Source organism: Oncorhynchus mykiss, chromosome 1, assembly GCF_057628025.1.
Source record: "Oncorhynchus mykiss isolate SJ-2025 chromosome 1, ASM5762802v1, whole genome shotgun sequence".
NCBI classification, from domain to species: Eukaryota; Metazoa; Chordata; class Actinopteri; order Salmoniformes; family Salmonidae; genus Oncorhynchus; species Oncorhynchus mykiss.
Window position 1 is genome coordinate 29,826,649 of NC_143022.1, and position 27,499 is coordinate 29,854,147.

The following is a 27,499-nucleotide window of genomic DNA, read 5'->3' on the forward strand; positions in this document are numbered from 1 at the left end:
TTTTGTTTTTGTATCACAAAATGTAACGTGATCGACCACACACTCCCGCACAGTAGGTGGCAACATGCACAAACAAATGTGCGAACGCCATGATGTGTTGTTGCAGAATGACGATGGTTAGCTAGCGGAAAAAAATATGGTTAGCTAGCTAGCTGAACGTTAGTGTTCTGCGGCCGTGAAGTTATTGGTTTTGTTTGAGACCAAGCCAGCTACCTCACCACAAAACGTCATACAAGATTATATGAAATTGCATTATTCATGCTGGCGTCAAGCACGTTAAAGGTGAGTAGCTATATCTGTCTGCCAGGTAAAATTATATCTAAGCTAGCAGGATACTGGCTGGCGTACGCATGTGTTGAAATGTAACGTTAATAGCTAGTCTTTTAACGTTAGGTTAGCTGCGTTTCACAATACGAGATAAACAGTGGTGTGTTGACACTGTCGGCTACTGTGGCTAGACAACTTGCTAGTTAGTAATCTAATAATTGCGAACAAGCTAGGCAATTGAAGGTATTTTATCAACGTGCTACAATAGCTGACTAGCTATACAGCATAACACTACCAACAGCGTGTTTTTTTAACGAGTGCGTTTAGCTAGCTAACGTTAACTGGCTAGTTGCTTTGTTAGCTAACTAGCTAGCTTTTTGGGGGAGGGGGCTGACTTGAACACTACCATTATTAGCCAGCTATCCATTATCATGATGCTAACTAACGATGATGCTAATAGAGCTAGCTAATAAACAACAACAAAATATAGCTAGATAGCCTGTGTTGCTTGACAATATATTAAGGAAATCTCCCAAAACGTTTGAACTAGACAAACAACACATTGTTTGCTAGCCTAATGTTAGTTATACTCACACTTGCCACTTTTTATTTACATCTGCTTCTTGTAATAGCTAGCTAGCATATCAAAGATTGACGTTGATACAGGTAGCATATCAAATGTCATCACATTGGAAAATGCTCAACTAAACTGTACGTTACTAGTTGCCCATCAATGTAGCAATCAATTTTTTTTATCGAACAACTCACCACAGTTATGTTGTTGAAAATAAGACTGGTGTCCCGGTTCATTTGCTAAGTAAAGTTCGGAGTCATATGGTTTATATATATATATATATATATATATATATATATATATATATATATATATATTATACACACACACATTTATTTTTGGTCACCAGGTTAGAGGGGGTTGATGTGCTGTCCAGAGAGGTTTGGTAGCGTTTTCTCATGTCAACGTTATGTTGACACAAGTGGTTCTGTCAGACTTTACAGCCCTAATTTACATCCGCAGACCATGTTCCCAGCCGGAGTCAGAACTAGTGGTTTGGTTTGGATCTCAGAAAGGCCCATCTGGTGTGCACAACTGTCCATATTTTTCTGGAAGAGAGGCTACCTTAGTGCCACTATCTAACTGGCGTGTATTCATTACGGAAAACGTTGGGCCAGTTACTGGCGTTGTGCCAGTAACCGAAAGGTTGCTGGATCGAAACCCTGAGCTGACAAGGTAAAAGTCTGCCATTGTAAATAAGAATTTGTTCTTAACTAACTTGTCTAGTTAAATAAAGGTTCAATTTAAGAACCAAATGTTAGCAAACAGAGCAAAACGAGAGTTTCTATGGGACAAATTCAGGTGGAAACTTTGAAACATTGAATTGCATAGAATTCTACATCGGTCAGAAGAGGTTTTTAAGAGGTCGACCTCTACAAGCCAGAATGTTGAATAATGTACACAATATAAAAATAAATGCTTGCATACTTGCGTTTACATGGTTTCTGTGCAAGCTTATAAATTTGAATGCGCTTTGAAAAGTTGATGTAATTATACTTTCCTGTGGATATATTGTCACACATTCCTACCGCCAAAGGAATAACTGCACGGACAAGAGGTGATATATACTCTTATTCAACATTCAGGCTTGTAGAGGTCATGAGAGGAAACTTTCCTGATTCAAATGCTCATTTCTGCCCGATGTAGAATTCAATGCAATTCAAGATAAGTTTTTCAGGCAAGATCTCTCTTTGTTTAGTTCCTTGTTTCCTTTTAAGAAATGTTTTGCAACAGAATCTGCTGAATGAATACACCACTGGTCCATGCCTCAGGCTGTCGGAAGGAAATTATACCCCACCTGTCCAGGGTCTGTTATTGATGGGGTGGGGTTTTAAGGCTGCCCCTGACCTATCCTAATGATGGCTGATTTTCCCCCTTGGGGCCAAGCCTTTGTGGCTGAGTTTGCGTGTTTCGGCATTCCTCCAGATTTATAGTAGACTCTGTGCGAGAGTGGAGGTCCTCTCCCTGAAAACGGCAGTGAAAATGGTTAAGATCCATTTGACCAACCCATTCTGAATTTATGTTGCCTTGTAACTCAATACTGAAATTACATTGTATTAGGGCTGTAAAGTCTGACAGGATCACTTGTGTCAACATAACGTTGACATGAGAAAGCGTCATCACCCACCTTCCAAAACTACATAGAATTGAAGTAGATGGATTTGATTGGGGAAGGGAAAGCATCAAGTTGCTGAAGTATGTGTGCATTAGGCTAGATTTGATTATGTCCTGTTAATACTACAGTGTCTTCCATTTCGTTCCAGGTATTTGGAGGAAAATATCTGCAGTGGAACTCTAGGCCAAACACCCACCTTCCTCATCAGCCTTTGGATCTCCTCAGTGTGTAAAAATGTATCCTTTGATAGTCGCCTGGCTGAAGGACTGATCTACACGCTGGACTTCAAAGATGGAGAGGAAACGCAGAAAGAAATGAAAAGATCAGGCCGTGTGCAATGAAGACATCTGTGAGCTTTGGGCACGAACTGCTCTGTTGATGGATGATTGCCATATCAGCATTATTTTTTGTCTTGTCATATGTTAAACAATTGCCCCTGGCTGCTAGGAAGCCTGCTCTGGGCTTGGAGGGATAAAGACTATTTCTGATGGGTGGTGAACAGAAAATAACTGCTTGGACCATGACCCTGGTGCGTATATGTTTCTCGCTACTAGTGGCCCTGCTATGTGGCAGGTTGCCTCTAGTGGGGACAGAGGGAGGAGATGGGACCGCATCCACCTCCACTTCATCTCCCAACCCTGATGGGAATCACAGTTCCAACTGCTCAAGTCTCACTGTGAAGCTGGAATTCTCCACCAAAGTAGTTGAACATGGTAAGTGCTGTTGTCTATTTGTATTTCTCAAGCTTTTACTAGAACACATTTAAAGCATTGTGAAAGTGTAAACAATAATTGAAACAGACTGATGGATGCATATTTCCTCTGTCAGCCACAGTATGTTTGAGAGATTTTCAGGTCACACATGATTTGTTTAAGATGATTGCCATTTATGACATGCAAGTCAAGTGTATTTTTCTCTTTTATGGTGTTTGTGTTTAATGAATTGCCACCCATTGACCACAGACCAACAACACAATGTGAGCCTTTGCAGGACGATCACAGTCAAGCTTTTCTACACTACTCTACCTGGCTGGAGATTCCAGGCTTGGCAGGCAAACAGTGTTGGGGTATTCAATGGCTGTTGTCCCAGAGAGTACACAACCACCCCTTTTCCCCTCCTTCCTCTTAAAGGTCCAGTCAGAGTAGTCTGTCTGGATGCTTGTCTTTGCAGCCCTGCTGTGGACAAGGCTGACAAAACGCCATGCCAGAATATAACGTGATAGTTATTGTCCCCTTAATATTGGCCTGCGGCTGAATGTGTCCTTTGTGCTACAGCCCTTTTTACGAATTCCTAGTGACCCAGTGAGAGCAGTGCATTGTGAAACAGGGCGAGAGGTCATCATGACAGAGTGGTGGGGCTAAGGGGTCAAGATTATTTGAAGGACCTTGTGCAGAGTCAATAAGGAATTGTTTTGTGTTTTTTATGTCTCTGCTGTGCCAACACATACAGTACCAGTCAAAAGTTTGGACACACCTACGCGTTGCATGGTTTTTCTTTATTTTTTAAAACGATTTTCTACATTGTAGAATAATAACGTAGACATCAAAACTATGAATCATGTAGTAACCAAGAAATGTTATTTTATATTTAAGATTCTTCAAAGTAGCCACACTTTGCCTTGATGACAGCTTTGCACACTCTTGGCATTCTCTGAACCAGCTTCATGAGGTAGTCACCTGGAAAGTATTTCAATTAACAGGTGTGCCGTAACCTGTGAAACCACCATTCCGCTCGCGGAACCCCTCGCCAACAGCCAGTGAAATTGCAGGGCGGCAAATTCAAACAGAAATCTCATAAATCAAATTTCTCAAACATACAAGTATTAGGCACCATTTTAAAGATAAAATTCTCATTAATCCAGCCACAGTGTCTGATTTCAAAAAGGCTTTACAGCGAAAGCTCCACAAACGATTGTTAGGTCACCACCAAGTCACAGAAAAACACAGCCATTTTTCCAGCCAAAGAGAGGAGTCACAAAAAGCAGGAATATAGATAAAAATGAATCACTATCCTTTGATCTTCATCAGATGACACTCATAGGACTTCATGTTACACAATACATGTATGTTTTGTTCGATGAAGTGCATATTTATTAGAGGTTGACCGATTTTAATCGGATTTCAAGTTTTCATAACAATCAGAAATCGGTATTTTTGGACGCCTATTATTATTATTTTTTTTTACACCTTTTATTTAACTAGGCAAGTCAGTTAAGAACACGTTCTTATTTTCAATGACGGCCTAGGAACGGTGGGTTAACTGCCTTGTTCAGGGGCAGAACGACAGATTTTTACCTTGTCAGCTCTGGGATTCAATCTTGCAACCCTACGGCTAACTCATCCAACGCTCTAACCACCTGCCTCTCATTGCACTCCACGAGGAGCCTGCCTGTTACGTGAATGCAGTAGAAGCCAAGGTAAGTTGCTAGCTAGCATTAAACTTCTCTTATAAAAAACAATCAATCAATCATAATCACTAGTCAATCATAATATCACATGGTTGATATTACTAGTTTATCTAGCGTGTCCTGCGTTGCATATAATTGATGCAACGCTGGGGGATGATTTAACAAAAGCGCATTTGCGAAAAAAGCACAATCGTTGCACGGCTGTACCTAACCATAAACACCAATGCCTTTCTTAAAATCAATACACAGAACTATATATTTTTAAACCTGCATATTTAGCTAAAAGAAATCCAGGTTAGCAGCCAATATTAACCAGGTGAAATTGTCACTTCTATTGCGTTCATTGCACGCAGAGTCAGGGTATATGCAACAGTTTGGGCAGCCTGGTTCATTGCGAACTAAGAATTTTATGTAATTATGACATAACATTGAAGGTTGTACAATGTAACAAGAATATTTAGACTTAGGGATGCCACCCGTTAGATAAAATACAGAACGGTTCCGTATGTCACTGAAATAATAAACATTTTGTTTTCGAAATGATAGTTTCCGGATTCGACCATATTAATGACCAAAGGCTCGTATTTCTTTGTGTTATGTTATAATTAAGTCTATGATTTGATAGAGCAGTCTGACTGAGCGATGGTAGGCAGCTGCAGGCTTGTAAGCATTCATTCAAGCAGCAGTTTCGTGCGTTTTGCCAGCAGCTCTCCGCAAGCACAGCGCTGTTTATGACTTCAAGCCTATCAGCTGGTGTAACTGGTTGGTGTAACCGATGTGAAATGGCTAGCGGGGTGCGCGCTAATAGCTTTTCAAACGTCACTCGCTCTGAGACTTGGAGTAGTTATTCCCCTTGCTCTGCAAGGTCCGTGGCTTTTGTGGAGCAATGGGTAACACTGCTTCGAGTGTGGCTGTTGTCGATGTGTTCCTGGTTCGAGCCCAGGTAGGTGCGAGGAGAGGGACGGAAGCTATACTGTTACTGGCAATACTAAAGGGCCTATAAGAACATCCAGTAGTCAAAGGTATATGAAATACAAATGGTATAGATAGAAATGGTCCTATAAATACTATAATAACTACAACCTAAAACCTCTTACCTTGGAATATTGAAGTCTCATGTTAAAAGGAACCACCAACGTTAGCTTTTTTACATGGCACATATTGCCCTTTTACTTCTCCAACACTTTGTTTTGCATTATTTAAACCAAATTGAACATGTTTCATTATTTATTTGAGGCTTAATGTATTTTTATTGATGTATTATATTAAATTAAGTGTTCTTTCAGTATTGTTGTAATTGTCATTATTACAAATACATTTTACATTTTTAAAATCGGCACATTAATCGGTATCGTTTTTTTTTGGGGGGGGGGGGGTTCTCCCAATCGGCATTGGTATCGGTGTTGAAAAATCATAATCGGTCGACCTCTAATATTTATATCCAAAAATCAAATTTTGCATTGGCGTGTTATGTTCAATTGTTCCAAAACATGCAGAGATTTTGCAGAGGGATACATCAATTTATAGAAATACTCATAATAAACATTGATAATAGATACAACTATTATACATGGAACTTTAGATAAACTTCTTCTTAATGCAACCGCTGTGTCAGATTTCAAAAACTTTACGGAAAAAGCATACCATGCAATAATCTGAGTACGGCACTCTGCCCAAACCAGCCAAAAGAAATATCCGCCATGTTGTGGAGTTAAAATTAGTCAGAAATAGCATTATAAATATTCACTTACCATTGATCTTCATCAGAATGCACTCCCAGGAATCCTAGTTCCACAATAAATGTTTAATTTGTTCGATAAAGTTCATTGTTTATGTCCATATACCTCCTTTTGTTAGGGCGTTTGGTAAACAAATCCAAGTCCACCGGACAGGTCGGACGAAAAGTCCCAAAAGTTATATTACTGGTCGTAGAAACATATCAAACGAAGTATGGAATCAATCTTTAGGATATTTTTAACATAAATCTTCAATAATGCTGCAACCGGAGAATTCCTTTGTCTGTAGAAAAGCAATGGAACGCGAGGTAACTTTCACATGACCGCACGTCACGAGCTCGTGGCTGCTGGCAAGCCTCTGACTCATTCCCCTCATTCAGCCCCCCTTCACAGTAGAAGCCTGAAACAATGTTCTAAAGACTGTTGACATATAGTGGAAGCCATAGGAAGTGCAAGATGACCAATATCCCACTGTATCGTCAATAGGGGCTGAGTTGGAAAACTACAAACTACAAACCAACTTCCTGGTTGGATTTTTTTCTCAGGTTTTTGCCTGCCAAATGAGTTCTGTTATACTCAGACATCATTCAAACAGTTTTAGAAACTTCAGAGTGATTTCAATCCAATATTAATAATAATATGCATATATTAGCATCTGGGACTGAGTAGCAGGCCGTTTACTCTGGGCACGCTTTTCATCCAAAAGTGGAAATGCTGCCCCCTATCCCAATGAAGTTAAATGTTAATATGTGGAATGTATTTCCTCCTTAATGCATTAGAGCTAGTCAGTTGGGGTGGTAAACAGAAGATGGCCCTATTTGCCAAAAGACCAAGTCCATATTATGGCAAGAACAGCTCAAATAAGCAAAGAGAAATGACTGTCCATCATTACATTAAGACATGAAGGTCAGTCAATCTGAAAAATTTCAAGAACTTTGAAGGTTTCTTGAAGTGCAGTCACAAAAAACATCGATTGCTATGATGAAACCGGCTCTTATGAGGACTGCGACAGGAAAGAAAGACCCAGAATTACCGCTGCTGCAGAGGATAAGTTCATTAAGAGTTCCCAGCATCAGAAATTGCAGCCCAAATAAATGCTTCAGATTTCAAGTAACAGACACATCTCAACATCAACTATTCAGAGGAGACTCTGTGAATCAGACCTTCATGGTCAAATTTCTGCAAAGAAACCACCAATAAAGGACACAAATAAGAAGAGACTTGCTTGGGCCAAGAAACACAAGCAATAGACATTGGAACGGTGGAAATCTTTCCTATGGTCTGATTTTGAGATTTTTGGTTCCAACCACTGTCTTTGTGAGACGCAGAGAATGTGAGCGGATGGTCTCCGCATGTGTGATTCCCACCGTGAAGCATGGAGGACGAGATGTAGGGGTGCTTTGCTGGTGACACTGTCTGTGATTTTTATTCAGATTTCAAGGCACACTTAACCAGCATGGCTACCACAGCATTCTGTAGTGATACGGCCATCCCATCTGGTTTGGGCTTAGTGGGACTATCATTTATTTCTCAACAAGACAATGACCCAACACACCATCAGGGTGTATAAGGGCTATTTGATCAAGAAGGAGAGAGATGGGTTGCTGCATCAGATGACCTGGCCTCCCCAATCACCCTACCTCAACCCAATTGAGATGGTTTGGGATGAGTTGGACTGCAGAATGAAGGAAAAGTAGCCAACAAGTTTTTCAGGACGTTTCGTCCAAATAACTTCACAGATCTTTGTTGTAAAGGGTTTAAACACTGTTTCCCATGCTTGTTCAATGAACCGTAAACAATTAATGAACATGCACCTGTGGAACGGTCGTTAAGACACTAACCGCTTAGACTGTAGGCAATTAAGGTCACAGTTATGAAAAATTAGGACACTAAAGAGGCCTTTCTACGGACTGAAAATCCCAAAAAGAAAGATGCCCAGGCTCCCTGCTCATCTGTGTGAAAGTGCCTTAGGCATGCTGCAAGGAGGCATGAGGACTGCAGATGTGGCTAGTGCAAAAAATTGCAGTGTCCGTATTGTGAGACGCCTAAGGCAGCGCTAAAGGGAGACAGGACGGACAGCTGATTGTCCTCGCAGTGGCAGACCATGTGTAACAACACCTGTACGCTGATCAGTACATCCGAACATCACACCTGCGGGACAGGTACAGGATGGCAGCAACTGCCCGAGTTACACCAGGAACGCACAACCCCTCCATCAGTGCTCAGACTGTCCGCAATAGGCTGAGAGAGGCTGGACTGAGGGCTTGTAGGTCTGTTGTCTGGTGAGGATCTGCCTTACATCACCGGCAACAACGTTGCCTATGGGCACAAACCCACCGGTCGCTGGACCAGACAGGACTGGCAAAATTTGCTCTTCACTGACGAGTTGCAGTTTTGTCTCACCAGGGGTGATGGTCCGATTCACGTTTATTGTCGAAGGAATGCGCGTTACACTGAGGCCTGTACTTTGGAGCGGGATCGATATGGAGGTGGAAGGGTCCGTTATGGTCTGGGGGCGGCGTCACAGCAGCCTCGGACTGAGCTTGTCATCATTTCAGGCAATCTCAACACAGTGTATTACAGGGAACACATCCTCCTCCCTCATGTACCTTTTGTCAACCAAGACTGTTCTTATTTGCTTTTATTTCTCTGATTTGGTTATTTGCTTCTGCTCAGTGTTTTGTGATAATTCCAAATAACTTTATGGTCTAGTTAATTGTTATTAAAATTGTTTGTCAGTCAGAATTTACAGGGCTTTGTAGAAAAGTCGTATCTCTTGCATTGAAGATGGCAGAGGAACTGGTAGTACAATGCAGCACTGTTTTCTTGTTATCGGAGGGAGGTGCAGAGTTGAAGGGTCACTGGGAGTTTAAAAACAAAACTAGAGCAGCGATGGGCAACAGGCGGCCCGCGGTCCCCCCATTTGTAGCTCCGCGGATCAATTTCCAAACCCCCCCCCAAAATACCGTTTTTTTGGGAGGGGACTCAAGTCGGTTACTGTAGAATACACAAGATGCAATTTTGAAATTTGGATGTGCATCAGCAGTTTCTCTCATGTCATTCACTGATGGTCACTTAATTAGCCCATGTCAGCTAAACATTTTTAGATTGGTCAGTTAGTGTAGCCAGCTATCTAACCTTTTAATAATCATGGTTTAATTACGGATTGGGGCGCCCCCATTGATTTTGTAAAGGTGTCTGCATGCTTCCCAGCCGGAAGAGTTCGTGCATATATTATGACAACATTTTGACGTTTTTGTTCGTTTTTCTGTAGGCACCCTGAAGTTTGGAGCCAAAGTCTACGCCCCTTTGTCAGTGATTGGTCAACAGTAGGGATTATTCAATAAAGTCTGTCATTCAACGAGAGATTACTTGTTTTTGTAAAATTGTGCCACTAAGATCTCCTCTGCAAAAAACGTCAAAATTAATGACAGATTTCTTGAGTTATCTTAGATTAATTCTGACCATTTTGAGGAAGTGTATGCTGGCTATGGCGTCTCAATTGACAAACTGTAGTATTGCCACTTTTTTTCTCGTGTTTCAAGCGAAGGTCTTTTGACTCTAGGACCGCCTGGCCTTTCACCCTATAAGTACCCACTAGAGAACGTACCTGCTTATCCATCAGATGCATATCAACCTGCAAGGTGTAGCAAATCTAAGCATCAATGCTTGATAAATAGTGCATAAACTATTATAAAAGATGAATTACATATTTGTGGAAATGTATAAATAACATTAGTTATTTGTTTCAATAGTCAAGGTTTGGTTTTGTATAATTCAACGAAGTCCTAGAAAAACAAGCCTATAGCCTATTTTAATTCCCCTTACAATAAAAACATTACAGTGTAATTCATTTGATCAACTTTATTTGTGGGTTTGATTTAGTAATTAAAGTCCAGTTACAGCTTCTTTTGACAAAGTAGAAATTAAAAAGATATGATCAGCCAGGTGCATAGGTGAAATTATTTTCTGTATTCCTAAACAAAGGCACCAGTGCATGAACAATTTGTAAAGGATGAATTGTGTAAATAAATAGCATATTTTAATTATATTACTAGTTTTTGCTTAGTAGCTAGAGCAATGTTGCTGCACGAGTGGTCATGTGCTGAATTGATAGACAGCACGGATATTCTTGGAAAAAGTCAAATTTGGAAATAGAGCTGCACCTCTTGAATTCAGTTATTTGACAAAGGTAGGCGTAACAAACTGCACAATATACTCTTTCTGAGACCTGTATAGAAATCTCAATTTTACCTGCATGTGACTGAAGGAGGATTTGATAAAGTGATGATCCTTTCCCTGCATCTTTAAATTACAAGGTGCCCATCTCTTCATGTACAATTTAAGAACTGAGGCCTAATATTGTCACTCAACAGATTGTCAATTTATTATTGTCTATAGGCTAACTTGTATGTGTGAGATTAGTTTCGGTGTAGTCTCTATGGGCCTGCTATGCAGGCTGACTGACTTGGATAGAGTCAAGGATATGTTTTGCATTATTCTGAAGGCCTTTTGCAACACAGCATGTTTGTTTTTCCATTACGGTACATTCCATTAGTAAGAGTTACAGTAAATAGAACAGTCCTGTAACAGCTTCTTTTTACATAGTAAAACATAAAAGAGAATGGTATCAACCTCCAAAGCGCACGGTCAAATGAACAAGCGCAACGCTGATAGGCATAACACAAGCTCATCATTACACTGTCTTTCTAAATTGACGTAACCTCTTCACCCTCCTTATCATTCAGTTAGGCCTAATTTAAATACCATTTTGAAGTAATTTTTGACCATTTGTCAGAGAGAGAGACACATTAGCGCCTGGCTGGGTACCAACATCCTACTATTGTCTTGGCGGGTTAAGTTTGGAGTAGGTGTGAAACAACAGCTAAAGGCTCTAAATACTTCTGACATGAGCAGTGTAAAATACAAACATTTAGGAATAGTCAGGAAAAGAACAGGACAGCTTTTTGGGGGTGGGCTGATTTTAAATGTTATTTTATTTACAAAATCAAATGTCAGTGGCCAATGCTGATTCTAGTGTTAAGGGAGTATGCGAGCACACTCGTTCGGTTCAGCTAGCTGACTTCGGCTAGGTGCCAGCCAATCTCAAGCATGCTGACGTCTCACTCCGTTATCATATTAATATGGAATAAGTAATGGCAAAATGTGTAGAATTGCAAGGAATTAGTTTTAAAAAATGGCAATCTTCTCGCCGCCCTATGGCAAAATTTGTACAATTGTGTTAAACTTGATTTAAAAAGGCAACATTTTCTCTACGGGAGGGGCCAAAAGGCTTGGGCAGGCCCTGACTGCATGTGTAGGTACACAGCCCTGTGAGCCACTGGTGAGTAGAGATTTTTTTTTGTGGTCCCCGCCGCCATCAAAGTTGCTCGTCCCTGTTCTAGAGACAAGAATATTACAGTGACTGCAATGTACAAAAATCTCAGCGATTGCCAAGTTAAACCAATGGAGTTATTCCAGCTTTACCTTTATCTCTCTCCCCAAATGGCAATGCCACATATAAATCTGTTGACATGGAATCTCCCACAGCCAGAAGCGCAACTGCCATGGAGATACTTAACGATTACCATGTTCTCTCCTCTTTCTACAGAATACATTGTGGCGTTTAATGGCTACTTTACAGCCAAGGCACGCAGCCACTTCATCAACAGTGCTCTGAAGAGCTCCGAGGCCCTGGACTGGCGCATTGTGCCCCGGAAGAACCCAGCCAGTGACTTCCCTAGTGACTTTGAGGTGGTGCAGATCCGCCAGGCCTCTCACAGCAGCCTGCTCACCCTGGAGGACCACCCTTACATCAAGAGGGTCACTCCCCAGCGCAAGGTGTTCCGCACACTCAATTATACACCCGACTGTGAGTCTCTGTCTTTGCCTCTTATAGTCAAATATTTACACATATTTTGCTCAGCCCTGCTTTTCTTGTTTTAACTGATCCACATATTTTATGCTTTTGTCTTCTAGATGGGTTGGGTGTTTAGAAACAAACCCGACGCATGCGCAACTATGGGGCAAAACGGACAGGACTGGCTTAGATTGTAAACTATATTTTGCCTCCGATGTTTATTGAAAACATAAATAAAGTTGCGCAATAAGCACTTGTCTCTCAAATACATTGTTAGACGTTGGTTAGCCAGCTAGCAAATGTTTGCCTTATTAGCATATGTGGCATCAGTCAAAACACCTCAAAACAAGACATGGATCAAATGAGCTGAAACTAGCCACTTATTATTCACCACATGGCAGTTTCTTGTCATTGTTGCTAGCTATCAGGCCGTTCAGAACCTTAACACTCGGCCTTCTGCCCTTTGGAAGTGTGCATATCATTTTTGTGACGTTCTCAGCTAACCCGTCTCTGGACCATCCCCATATCCCCCATACGTGTGTGTCATATCGTATAGCTGCCTTTCAGTCACGTTTGACCTCTCCCCCTTGTAAACTCACCATCTTATTGTCCCTCGATTGAAACTGTTTCATGAAACCGTTTGATCTCACACACGTCTGCTCACCAAACTGAACAGTGTGTCTTTGTCAGTGTGTCTTTGTAATGCTCCAGGCCGTTTCAGTGCTCTGTTCTGTCCTTCTGTGTTGTTTGGACGCGTTAGACGTTTAGTAGGGATCATATATCTTGCAACACATACCCCCTGAGTACTAACCAGCAGTAGGGCAGCTCCAGACTGGTGGGGGGCTGGCAGAAAGGAGAGCTCTGTTTGTGCCTGCGGGTTGGTAGAAGTCTCTCTCCTAGGATGAAAGAGTGCTATGTCTGGGCACTTTGGAGCCCCCCCTCCACCCCAGAGTATTTTTTTATTTAACTAGGCAAGTCGGTTAAGAACACATTTTTATTTAAAACATACGGCCTACACCGGCCAAACCAGGACGACGCTGGGCCAATTGTGCGCCGCCCTATGGGACTCCGAATCACGTCTGGTTGTGATACAGCCTAGTTCAGTTCATGTACATGTAAGGTACATGTAAGGTGTTGGTTTCATGAGCTGAATTAAAAGATCCCAGAAATTTTACATACGCAAAAAAAATTGTTTACATCCCTGCTAGTGAACATTTTTCCTCTGCTAAGACAATCCATCCACCTGACAGGTGTCATAAAAAGAAGCTTATTCAACAGTGCGATTGTTATACAGGTACATCTTGTGCTGGGGACAATAAAAGGCCACTCTAAAAAAAAATATATATTTTTTTATTTCACCTTTATTTAACCAGATAGGCCAGTTGAGAACAAGTTCTCATTTACAACTGCGACCTGGCCAAGATAAAGCAAAGCAGTTCGACACACAGCGGCACAGTTACACATGGAGTAAAACAAACATACAGTCAATAATACAGTATAAACAAGTCTATATACGATGTGAGCAAATGAGGTGAGATAAGGGAAGTAAAGGCAAAAAAAGGCCATGGTGGCAAAGTAAATACAATATAGCAAGTAAAACACTGGAATGGTAGATTTGCAGTGGAAGAATGTGCAAAGTAGAAATACAAATAATGGGGTGCAAATGAGCTAAATAAATACATTAAATACAGTAGGGAAAGAGGTACTTGTTTGGGCTAAATTATAGGTGGGCTATGTACAGGTGCAGTAATCTGTGAACTGCTCTGACAGTTGGTGCTTAAAATGTGCAGTGTTGTCACATAACTTGAGACATCTGTGGCAGTGTTTTGAGGGAGTGTACAATTGGCATGCTGACTGCAGGAATGTCCACCAGAGCTGTTGAATGTTAAATTATCTACCATAAGCCACCTCCAATGTTGTTTTAGGGAATTTGGCTGTACGTCCAACCGGGCTCACAGCTGCAGACCACGTGTAACCACGCCAGGACAGGACCTCCACATCAGGTCTGAGACCATCCACCCAGACAGCTGATTAAAATGTGGGTTTGCACAACCGAAGAACGTCAACGTTGTGAACAGAGTGCCCCATGGTGGGGTTATGGTATGGGCAGGCATAAGCTACAGACAAGGAACACCATTGCATTTTATCAATGGCAATTTGAATGCACAGAGATACCATGACGAGATCCTGAGGCCCATTGTCGTGCCATTCACCCGCCGCCATCACTTCATGTTTTGGCATAATAACGCACAGCCCGATGTTGCAAGGATCTATACACAATTCCTGGAAGCTGAAAAATTCCCAGTTCTTCCATGGCCTGCATACTCACCAGACATGTCACCCATTGTGCATGTTAGGGGATGCTCTGGATCGATGCTCCGCCAATATCCACCAACTTCGCACAGTCATTGAAGTGGGGCAACATTCCACAGGCCACAATCAACAGCCTGATCAACTCTGAGGCAAATGGTGGTCACACCAGATACTGACTAGTTTTCTGGTCCACACTCCTACCTTTTTTTTAAGGTGCCTGTGACCAACTGATGCATATCTGTATTCCCAGACATGTGAAATACATAGATTAGGCCCTAATTTATTTATTTCAATTGACTGAAATCCTTATGAATTGTTGCTTGTTGTTAATTTTTTTCAGTGTAATTAGACTTCTTAGAGGAGCCATCAGCAGCTCTGTCAGTGTCACTGAGCAGTTGCCAGTGAGAAGAGGACTAACTGTTACTGCCGTAGGGCCATTTCACATGATTAGATCAGCGGTGCTTGTTAATTGCCCACCACCATCACCCCTCTCTTGACTCTGATTATTGTAGTGGTCTGGTCGCTGTTGAGTGAGCGATCTGCTTTTGAACCCAATCATGTTCAACAACCTCATGTATTCTGCATGATAAACTCAGTACAGTAGCTAATCATCATCCAGATTCAGTCAGAAATCACGGTTTGGCGTATTCTGTAGATCTTTGATTTGAAATGAAAACAGCAGATTGCTTCACTGCATACAGGATCAAGATATTACACATCACATTGGGAGCTATCCATCTCTCTCAATATTGTGCACACACCAATGTATAACTGAATGTTTGTTTTGCGCTCCTGGGCTTTTCATTGATTGTGTTTTTTAAAGATCTTGTTCTTGATGTTTTCCTCTCTTGTCATCCCTTCTTTTCAGTGCCGGATCCTGGGGCAACCTGCAACAACGACACCCGCTGGACCCAAAAGTGGCAGTCGTGGCAGTCGTCCCGTCCGCTGCGCCGGACCAGCCTGTCTCTGGCCTTCGGCTTCTGGCACGCCACGGGCCGCCACTCCAGCCGGAGGCTTTTGAGGGCCATCCCCCGACACGTGGCCCAGATATTGCAGGCAGATGTCCTCTGGCAGATGGGATACACCGGTGAGGACAGACACTGTGTGTTTATCTGGTTGTCTATTAGTGTATAAACACTTGTGGGCTGCAGGTAGCCTAGTGGTTAGAGCAAAAGGTTGCTGGATCGAATCCCCGAGCTGACAAGGTAAAAATCTGTTCTGCCTCTGAGCAAGGCAGTTCCCTGGGTGCTCACTGTCCCCTGGGCGCCAAAGACGTGGATGTCGATTTATGGCAGCCCCCCGCACTTCTCTGATTCAGAAGGGTTGGGTTAAGTGCAGAAGACACGTTTCAGTTGAAGGCATTCAGTTGTACAACTGACCTTTCCCTTGTGTGTTTCTGGGTTTACACTAACATGTCTTCTGTAGCCTGCATGTTTCTAAATATCTGTATTCTTTGTGTGTAGGTTCTGGGGTGAAGGTGGCTGTTTTTGACACAGGACTCAGTGAGAAACATCCACATTTTAAGAATGTGAAGGAGAGAACCAACTGGACCAATGAAAAGACACTTGATGATGGTAAGATAATGCTCTGGTCAAGATTTCTGGTAGTGCTTAGTGATGGGATTTGCTTTTGAGGAGGAGTGGATGTCTATTTGTGCTACATTGCACTCACTACATTTGGTATATTTTTCTCTGCAGGGCTGGGTCATGGTACCTTTGTAGCAGGGGTCATTGCCAGCATGAGAGAGTGTCAGGGCTTTGCCCCAGACTCTGAGCTTCACATCTTCAGAGTGTTCACCAACAATCAGGTGTCATACACCTCTTGGTTCTTGGATGCTTTTAACTATGCCATTCTGAAGAAGATTGATGTCTTAAACCTCAGCATCGGCGGTCCAGACTTCATGGACCACCCCTTTGTTGATAAGGTGATTAAAAGAAGATGCCCGAAGCTGTCCGAAGCCGTTAGTGTTTCCCACTCTGAATTGATCAAAATGTGTGTTTGTGTGTGCCAGGTTTGGGAGCTGACTGCTAACAGGGTTATCATGGTCTCTGCCATTGGGAACGATGGGCCACTTTATGGGTATGTTCTGACCTTGGGAGGAGAGGTGACGGTCTAGAGGATGTAGTATTGATTGGTGCAAGATACTGATTAGTTTGAAGAGCTATTATGAACCAAATAAATGTAATCATAGAGTTTTTACTGACGATACTTTATCCCTGTGTATCCTAGCACCCTCAACAACCCAGCGGATCAGATGGATGTGATTGGGGTCGGTGGGATTGATTTTGAGGACAACATTGCCAGGTTCTCCTCCCGGGGGATGACCACTTGGGTATGTCTCCCTCACAACCCACAGCATAACCCTGAGTACCTTCTCACATGTCTATCTCAGTGTATTCTTACCCTTTCCCAGTCAGAGTAAACTGAACTCTGTTCCCCAGCCTTCCTGTTATCAGTCCCAGACTAGACATCTAACCCTGTGATCTGCAGCCCCCGTCTCTGCCATAGAAAAACACTGAGATGGAGGAGTTCAATGTGCTCTGTGCTCAGACCTTGAAGCATGTGGCACTTCATAGCCTGCATTTTGTGGGACATATACTGTAAATGAGGAATGCAAACATTGTAGGATTTGTCCCATGTTCTCTTCTGTCACTCTTTCTCCTATACTGCCTCTCTCCCACTCTTTATTCAACATGATTCTGTCTTGTGTTTTAGGAGCTGCCTGGGGGGTATGGCAGAGTGAAGCCTGACATCGTGACCTATGGCTCTGGGGTGAGGGGCTCAGGAATGAAGGAGGGCTGTCGCTCTCTCTCAGGGACTAGCGTAGCGTCACCTGTGGTGGCAGGAGCTGTGACTCTACTGGTGAGGTAAGTCATTTCAATGACTACCCTTACAGCTGCATCAGGGTTGTTAAAAAAAAACATATTCCATCAGTCACCTAAGCCATATGACTCTGCTTTTGAAATGGAAGGAGCAAAGGACCCAGTTCCCAGGATGGCTGTGGAGGTGCAATGTTTACGCAATGTTTACATAACCAGCGAATGTGTAACTTTGAAAAAACGGTGTTGTTGCTTGCTCTAACTCCACCACCCTTCCTGGCTGTCTACACCTCCCTTTTCCCCTGGCCTCTCCCTATCATGTGGTCTTATCTCACCTCCTACACAAGCACGCACACGCACTCACTGGAGATAACACTGTTGTTCCAGATGTTTTTCATGGTCTTAATCTCAGCCATCTTTGTGAGAGAGTTTCTGCTTTTTATCTGGGAGCAGAATAACGTCACCCCATAAATTACACACCTGATACGGTCTGCCTCAGGTATGGAACTCTCAAAGTAATTTGCTGTCTTAAGGATTGGCTGTTGCATGCCATACTGAAGCCATTATTACTTTAAGTGAAATGCTGAGACCTGGCCAAAGCAGTTTACTGCCATGTTATGTTGAACAATAATTACCATTAAGACATACATATCTCAATGGGTTTTCATACATTTTCTGTGTTCAAACATTAGCTAGCTTCAGCGCAGTAGCATTAAAGCATCCAATTGATAAGGTGGTCTAGTTCTGCAGTTTCTGAAATAGACCGTACTCAGCAGCATTTCTCTAAGAGACCATGAAAACCTAATTTGCAGTGTTAGTGACAGACTAAGAGTCCGGAAGGGCTGATAAATTGTAACAACAGTCTTCAGGTTCGATATGCAGTTACAGTTTAACGGTCAGACTGTACTGTCTGTGTATAAGTGGTCTGATGCTGTTGTGTTTCCCGTGGACTCTGGGATAAATGAAACGTCAATAGATATCCTTCACTTCAAAACAACAAGGACACAGACATTTAACAGAATCAATCTACTTTCCCTCCAGGAAAGGAGCTGACACACTTTCACTTTCTCTCTACACATTTTATGTAGGTCTCTCTTAAGATCCAGACAGTTTAATCCAGACTTCTCATGTCTCTTACAAATTGGTTTATTACACCTATCTACATCTCTCTCTAAAACATCATCATCCCTCTCTCTTTCTCATAGCAAGCTGTTGAGTCAGATGGTCGCTCTTGCTTCATATGTCCTATCTTCATTGAAACATAATGTAAAGCTAATGTAATAGTTGTTAACCCAGCCGTGTCCCTCCTACAGCACGGTGTTGAACAGAGAGCTGGTGAACCCAGCCAGTATGAAGCAGGCTCTGATCGCCTCAGCACGGAGGCTCCCTGGAGTCAACATGTTTGAACAGGGCCACGGAAAACTGGACCTCATCAGAGCCTACCAGATCCTCAACAGCTACAAACCCCAGGCCAGGTATTACACACACTCTTTACGCTCATCATCATAACAGGCACACTCTGCACGCTTGTCATCATAACACGCACACTCTGCACGCTCGTCATCATAACACGCACACTCTGCACGCTCGTCATCATAACACGCACACTCTGCACGCTCGTCATCATAACACGCACACTCTGCACGCTCGTCATCATAACACGCACACTCTGCACGCTCGTCATCATAACACGCACACTCTGCACGCTCGTCATCATAACACGCACACTCTGCACGCTCGTCATCATAACACGCACACTCTGCACGCTCGTCATCATAACACGCACACTCTGCACGCTCGTCATCATAACACGCACACTCTGCACGCTCGTCATCATAACACGCACACTCTGCACGCTCGTCATCATAACACGCACACTCTGCACGCTCGTCATCATAACACGCACACTCTGCACGCTCGTCATCATAACACGCACACTCTGCACGCTCGTCATCATAACACGCACACTCTGCACGCTCGTCATCATAACACGCACACTCTGCACGCTCGTCATCATAACACGCACACTCTGCACGCTCGTCATCATAACACGCACACTCTGCACGCTCGTCATCATAACACGCACACTCTGCACGCTCGTCATCATAACATGCACACTCTGCACGCTCGTCATCATAACACGCACACTCTGCACGCTCGTCATCATAACACGCACACTCTGCACGCTCGTCATCATAACACGCACACTCTGCACGCTCGTCATCATAACACGCACACTCTGCACGCTCGTCATCATAACACGCACACTCTGCACGCTCGTCATCATAACACGCACACTCTGCACGCTCGTCATCATAACACGCACACTCTGCACGCTCGTCATCATAACACGCACACTCTGCACGCTCGTCATCATAACACGCACACTCTGCACGCTCGTCATCATAACACGCACACTCTGCACGCTCGTCATCATAACACGCACACTCTGCACGCTCGTCATCATAACACGCACACTCTGCACGCTCGTCATCATAACACGCACGCTCGTCATCATAACACGCACACTCTGCACGCTCGTCATCATAACACGCACACTCTGCACGCTAGTCATCATAACACGCACACTCTGCACGCTCGTCATCATAACACGCACACTCGTCGTCATAACACGCACACTCTGCACGCTCGTCGTCATAACACGCACGCTCTGCACGCTCGTCGTCATAACACGCACGCTCTGCACGCTCGTCATCATAACAGGCACACTCTGCACGCTCGTCATCATAACACGCACACTCTGCACGCTCGTCATCATAACACGCACGCTCTGCACGCTCGTCATCATAACAGGCACACTGCACGCTCGTCATCATAACAGGCACACTCTGCACGCTCGTCATCATAACAGGCACACTCTGCACACTCGTCATCATAACAGGCACGCTCTGTCTGCACGCCCGTCATCATAACACGCACACTCTGCACGCTCGTCATCATAACACGCACGCTCTGCACGCTCGTCATCATAACACGCACTCACTTTACATAGTATTCACTCTACAGTCAAGTCACATCTAATGTTAAATGTTCACTCTTTTTTTACTTTGAAAGGTTCTAGCAATGTCCAATAATCAGAACTCTAACCTGATCTCATGTTGATTTGATCTTGTTTTGTCTTTAGTCTCAGTCCCAGCTACATCGACCTGACTGAGTGCCCCTACATGTGGCCCTACTGCTCCCAGCCCATCTACTACGGTGGCATGCCCACCATCGTCAACGTCACCATCCTCAATGGCATGGGTGTGACTGGCAGGATTTTGGACAAGGTACTTTTATATTGAAGGCTTTGTGTCTCATGTCAAAACATGAATATACATTTATCTGATGCTGTTTCTTATGCTGTTTCTTTGTTGTGCCCTCCAGCCCATCTGGCAGCCTTACCTACCGCAGAATGGTGACCACATTGATGTGGCAGTCTCCTATTCGCCAGTCCTCTGGCCCTGGGCTGGATATCTGGCCGTCTCCATCTCTGTCGCCAAGAAAGCTGCATCATGGGAAGGGATTGCCCAGGGTCATGTGATGGTAACCGTGGCCTCGCCTGCTGGGAATAATGTGAGTAACAACAAGGATCTGTTTCACATAGTTACCTTTCACTGTTTTTATGGGATTTCTGTAATATCACACTGACATCCTCTTATGTAGATTTGTAACCAGAGAGCATCATACAGTTTAAAAAAAAGCTATATTTGGATACTACTGTTAGAGTTAACATGTGTCCTGGGTCAAAGGTCAATGTTCTGACCCTCATTATTTTCTAATTCCTCAGTCTGAGGTGGGTGGGGAGATGACCTCTACGGTTAAACTGCCAGTCAAGGTGAAAATAGTCCCCACTCCTCCTCGTAGTAAGAGGGTTCTGTGGGACCAGTACCACAACCTGCGCTATCCACCTGGCTACTTCCCTCGCGATAACTTGCGCATGAAGAATGACCCATTGGACTGGTGAGTTCTTCGGACAACTATTTACCTCAGTATCATTTTAGTTTTAAGAAAGAAGATTAGGCTATTTCAGGTGTACTGGCTGTTTGGGGTAAGTTGCCGTCTGTAGTGCAACTCTTAAAACGTGCCATAAGAGCAATTGGTGTCTTGATGTTGTTTTTTTCTGAATCGTTTGTAGGAATGGAGATCACATTCACACCAACTTCAGGGACATGTACCAGCACCTGAGGAGTATGGGTTATTTTGTGGAGGTCCTGGGTGCACCCATCACCTGCTTTGATGCTAGTCAATATGGTGAGAGTATTTTTGCTCTTTGTCAGTTGATTCTAATCTAAAAACAAGTTAAAGTGGGATATGGGAGAGCAGCACATGAATAAATGGCTTCTCTGTCATTGCCTACAGCAATAATTCTAGTGCCTCTGCATGCATAGCTTATTGTTTTTCTCTGTCTGGTCTCGGCTGACATCTCCTGTGTGTTTAGGGACATTCATGATGGTGGACAGTGAAGAGGAGTACTTTCCTGAGGAGATAACCAAGCTGCGGCGAGACATTGATAAGGGACTGTCTCTCATTGTCTTCAGTGACTGGTACAACACCTCTGTCATGAGGAAAGTCAAGTTCTATGATGAAAACACCAGGTAGGTATTTCAACCCCACTGTGTAGCTCCTATTATATCCCCCTCCTGATCTAAATTCGTCATTCAAACATCAATGGACCGATGGGGCATCATGCCTTGTGACTATAGGGGGAGGCGGCAGGCTTGAGATTAGAGAAGTGGACCAGCAATCTGAGGGTTGCCAGTTCAAATCTCACTGGGATTCGGCCACCCACTGTCGATGTTCCCTTGTGCAAGGAACTTACCCCCTAAACTTCTCATTGGCTGCTGCCCTCTGCTCCTGCCTCTGCAACCTAATGTGTGTTAGTGATGCGTGGGTTGACTCATAACCTGCAGTCCCTGTAGTTATAGTATTTCAACCACATCAAATATTCCCCTCAGGCAATGGTGGATGCCAGACACAGGGGGCGCCAATGTGCCAGCTCTGAATGACCTGATCTCTGTATGGGGGATGGCCTTCAGTGATGGGCTCTATGAGGGAGACTTCACCATGGCAGACCATGACAGTAAGAACACACTCTGACACTCTTACACACCCTCATTCACTTGCTGTGTCACTCATTTTGAAATACATTGTGTAAATCTAGAAATGAATCAGATTAGATGGATTACTTCATGATATGTTATTTAGTGTAATGTTTAAACTCTTCTCTCTCAGTGTATTATGCATCAGGGTGCAGTATTGCAAAGTTTCCAGAGGATGGGATTGTGATTGCCAAGACCCTAAAGGATCAAGGTATATAACACACACTCACTGCCACAACACACCTGGCAGCTGTTACCATGAGGATGTTGCTGAATATTCCCCCACCCCTCCCCTCTCAGGGTTGGAGGTCTTGAAGCAGGAGACTGCGGTTGTGGAGGGTGTTCCCATACTGGGAATGTACCAAACACCATCTGAAGGGGGAGGTCGGATAGCCCTTTATGGAGACTCAAACTGTATAGATGACAGTCACAGGCAGAAAGGTAGAGAATCCACCTGCTGTTTCCCTTGTTCTCTATAAAACTGTTTCTGAAATAAAGGTTTGAACTCCTCTTCTGTGATCAGTTCGTGTCTGATTTTGACCATTGATGTGTGTTCCCCCCATAGACTGCTTCTGGCTGCTGGATGCTCTTCTGCAGTATACCTCCTACAGCATGACTCCTCCCAGCCTCATCCACTCCAACAGCAGGGTGACTCCTCCCACTGGCACCGACCGTCCCTTGCCAGAGAGACTGGAGGGTAAGGCTAACACTAGAGCTTCAGTCATTGTAAATAAGAATTTGTTCTTAACTGACTTGCCTAGTTAAGTAAAATTAAAACTAAATTGCTATGATGGCTAATACAGTACCTTTATTCCTCTCTTCCACAGGTAATCACCTATATCGCTACTCAAAGGTATTAGAAGCTCATTTGGGAGACCCAAAGCCCCGCCCACTCCCTGCCTGCCCTCACCTGTCATGGTCCAAGCCACAGCCACTCAATGAGACTGCACCCAGGTGTGTGCCAAATCACCTGTCAAAGTCCCTAACTCCTGTAGTGTTAATTTCCTTCTCCCGACTTTCCTCTCATTCTCTATCAAACAGATGGAGAGATTATGTTGGATAATGCCACTCTTTCTTAACTGGTAATCTCCTCAATAATGTTTAACCATGTATTTGTACTCTCCCTGGTTCTATTTGTTATCAGTAACCTATGGAAGCACCAGAAGCTGCTATCTATTGACATGGACAAAGTGGTGCTGCCTAACGTCAGAAACTATAGACCCCAGGTCCGGCCTTTGTCCCCTGGGGAGAGTGGAGCCTGGGATATCCCTGGAGGTAAGAATATATACCAATCAGAATGATCACTGACTCCAAATCACCTTACTGACCCAGTTTGTTTAAAGGGGAAGTGCAGTTAAAAAGGTGATTTTTCTCGTTTTTTAATACTTTTTTTTCACACTGAGGTCGAAGTAATACTTAGAAATTGTGAAAATGATTATGCCCTTTTTGTGTAAGAGCTGTTTGAAGAAGATGCATGGAATTTCAGCCTGCTCAGGTGGGATGGATCATGACATCTGATTATTCTGACCAATGACCAGTAGTCTTTTATTTGCATATGTATCCTTCTACTTTGGAGGGGTAGGCAGTCTACCAGTGGTTCCCAACCTTTTTTGGTTACTGTACCACCAACGGAATTTTGCGCTGCCCGGAGTACTCCTGAAGTACCCAATCATTGCAGTTATTTTCAAGAAATAAACTGTGATTTATTAGACATAGTGATGATTTTTTTAAATAAAATGAAAAACTGCACAGGGGCTAAAATATGCGCACAAACAGTTCAAATGTCTGAGGTCTGTTTCTTCAGTCTTGTCACTGTTAATAATAGTTGACAATCGTCATGTACCGCGTGATGCCTCTGTGTGACTGACACCCCTGTTTTCTCCCCAGGTATAATGCCAGGCCGCTACAACCAGGAAGTGGGCCAGACCATCCCCATGTTTGCCTTCCTGGGAGCCATGGTTGTGTTGTCCTTCTTTGTGGTGCAGCTCACCAAATCCAAGAACAAGCCCAAACGACGGAAACCAAGAGTCAAACGTCCAACGTACCTCCAGCAGCAACAGCAGCAACAACTGGCACCAACAGGCAAAAACCCTACAGTGTGAGGCTGCCTTCCCAACCACCACAGACTATTGGGCCACAGCACACAAGGCCCAGAACTCTGGAAGACTAGCCTCCACTGAGGTGTTGACTGCATGTGTGCTTCTGCCTTTCAGTTGGGGCTGGTAGATGGCTGATTTAATGAGCAGTGTTTGTCTGACTTTGAAATATGCAGCCCAATATGCAGCCCACAAAACAGACAAGGATGTTTCCCACAGGACCTCACCTCTTTCGCCTCTACTTTTCACAAGAGCTTTTCATTCCACTGACCAAATGGAGTTTGAATGAAACGTGTCTGTCCACTTTTTGTATTTATTGAATCTGTGCGTCATCCCCTGATTGGTTTCATCTTCCTCAAGGTCTTTTAAAGTCAGATTAGATGAACTGGATTGAAAACAAATTCTGATGTTTTGAAATACTTATTTGGATCTTGCTTTTTTCTCTTTCTGTTCAGGTGATTATGGGTTGCTTAATTTGTTAATTCTTTGTTTTTATATTTTATATAATGAGCCCTGGTGAGGCATTCTGTTGAAGTCCAACTGTCATTGAAGTAGCTTTGGCAAACTTTTTCAAATATATCATCAATTAAAAAGCGTTAGCCTTGGGTCCCTTGTTTATTGTTGCATTGTGTGCCATTCAAAAAACACACAGCTTTCTCCATACTCTTCTAATGTAATTCATCTGTTTAAAGTATATTGTGGAAAGTCACGGCATGCAAGACGATATGTCTAAATCTAGCAGGCGTTGTCAGGCTTTCAACCGTGTTCTAATGTCGAGATGACCCACACCATCTGTTGTCTATCTACTGCCTTCACCCCAAATGAATGGGAAAGATAGGCAGCATCTGAAATGATAATTCGATGGTGTATATCCTTCGCATTCATTTGGGATTGAGCCGTGTAGCTGGGTGACTAGGATCTAATGTAGCATACAACAGATGGCTATCAGGGACCAGGCTTCACACTTGGGGTGAACTATTACACATTTGTGGCAACTGAAGATTTATTTGGGATGCTGTTGTTGATGGAACTGTTCTACAGCTAAAACACAGGATTAATGGCCTTGTCATGATCTAGCATGAGCTGTTCAGAAACTAACCTGATCAAATAGAGGTATTCTAAAGTGGAATATTCTTGATCAATGATCATATCAAATATTTTACCTTAAAGTAAGTCATGGTCAAACACTATTCAAAGGATAACTCAAGTTGGGGTCATTGTTAGATATGAAAAGAGTGAATTCACCTGTTCTGACTTTCAACAGTGCTGCATTTTGATGAGTGTTTCTCATATCAGAATTTCAGTGAATGATCTTAGCAGTTTAATGGTATGGTAGTAATGCCATACTAGAGTTCCCACTATAGCCTCCCTCAAATTCCATTAGTTGTCTGAGGATCAGTCTCCTTGTCGACCATTTTGTCACCTCATTGGTTGTGAAGTGGACTAATTCCATAAAAGGTGAGAGCCGAGCGGTCCTGCTAAAGACCCAGCCTGATCCACTTTTTAATGGGGGTGAACAGCCAGTGAAAATGTCACTGATCCTTCTGATGACAGCCCACAATGTATGCTAATTGCCTGGAGAACATGGGAACTGACACTGTAACCAGTTATCTGTGGTTAAATGGATTTTACAAATATTTTCTTAAACGAGGTCACATGCCCTCTTTTCCCTTGGAAAGTTCCCAGCAGCCAGGAAAAGGAGCCAACGATTTCTCCTCCTGACATTGCCGAATGTGACAGTCAGCAAACCTGTACCTACAGGCTTCACCACCACCACAGACATGGCTACCCACACCCACCCTAGTGATGTATGTTGGGGAGAGTGGGGTAAGTTGAGCCATCTCTTGTTTCTAGGAAACTATACAAACTGAATGTGACCTAATATTTAGGAAACCATCGCATGAAGTCTGAATGAAACCACATGGAAAAAGTGGTAAGCAAGTTAGGGCCAAAGATCGGATTTTCACAAAGTCAAATGAATTTGGGTAATAGGTTTCATGATGCTTGTCTATTTTTATTTAACCTTAATTTAACTAGGCAAGTCAGTTAAGAACAAAATCTTATTTTACAATAATGGCCTATCCCGGCCAAACCCTCCCCTAACCTTTTATTTATGTATTTAATTTCACCTTTATTTAACCAGGTCGGCCAGTTGAGAACAAGTTCTCATTTACAATTGCGACCTGGCCAAGATAAAGCAAAGCAGTTCGACACACAGCGACACAGTTACACATGGAGTAAAACAAACATACAGTCAATAATACAGTATAAACAAGTCTATATACGATGTGAGCAAATGAGGTGAGATAAGGGAGGAAAAGGCAAAAAAAGGCCATGGTGGCAAAGTAAATACAATATAGCAAGTAAAACACTGGAATGGTAGATTTGCAGTGGAAGAATGTGCAAAGTAGAAATAAAAATAATGAGGTGCAAAGGAGCTAAATAAAATAAATAGAGTAGGGAAAGAGGTAGTTGTTTGGGCTAAATTATAGGTGGGCTATGTACAGATGCTGTAATCTGTGAGCTGCTCTGACAGCTGGTGATTAAAGCTAGTGAGGGAGATAAGTGTTTCCAGTTTCAGAGATTTTTGTAGTTCGTTCCAGTCATTGGCAGCAGAGAACTGGAAGGAGAGGCGGCCAAAGAAAGAATTGGTTTTGGGGGTGACCAGAGAGATATACCTGCTGGAGTGCGTGCTACAGGTGGGTGATGC

The 27,499-nt window shown here is 43.2% G+C and overlaps 1 protein-coding gene across 3 annotated transcripts; it reads left to right on the top strand.

Annotated features, from left to right (window-relative positions):
* On the top strand, positions 1–25,395 carry mbtps1 (membrane-bound transcription factor peptidase, site 1). 3 transcript variants are annotated; one of them, XM_090223378.1, is made up of 23 exons: positions 322–510; positions 1,304–1,516; positions 2,605–3,169; positions 12,211–12,471; positions 15,641–15,859; positions 16,236–16,346; positions 16,470–16,696; positions 16,784–16,851; positions 17,002–17,104; positions 17,488–17,639; positions 18,905–19,066; positions 20,737–20,881; positions 20,979–21,167; positions 21,382–21,554; positions 21,730–21,845; positions 22,033–22,189; positions 22,550–22,674; positions 22,827–22,904; positions 22,994–23,134; positions 23,259–23,390; positions 23,521–23,647; positions 23,838–23,968; positions 24,581–25,395. In XM_090223378.1, exons 3-23 carry the CDS (start codon positions 2,944–2,946, stop codon positions 24,793–24,795), a joined length of 3,258 nt encoding a protein of 1,085 aa, XP_090079504.1. In that variant the 5' UTR covers positions 322–510; positions 1,304–1,516; positions 2,605–2,943; the 3' UTR covers positions 24,796–25,395. The 3 variants fall into 3 exon arrangements, with proteins under 3 accessions (XP_021453564.1, XP_036831046.1, XP_090079504.1); XM_021597889.3 differs by lacking the exons at positions 322–510; positions 1,304–1,516 and adding an exon at positions 1–282; XM_036975151.2 differs by lacking the exon at positions 1,304–1,516 and having other exon boundaries at positions 316–510.
* Positions 25,396–27,499: the final 2,104 nt, after the last annotated feature.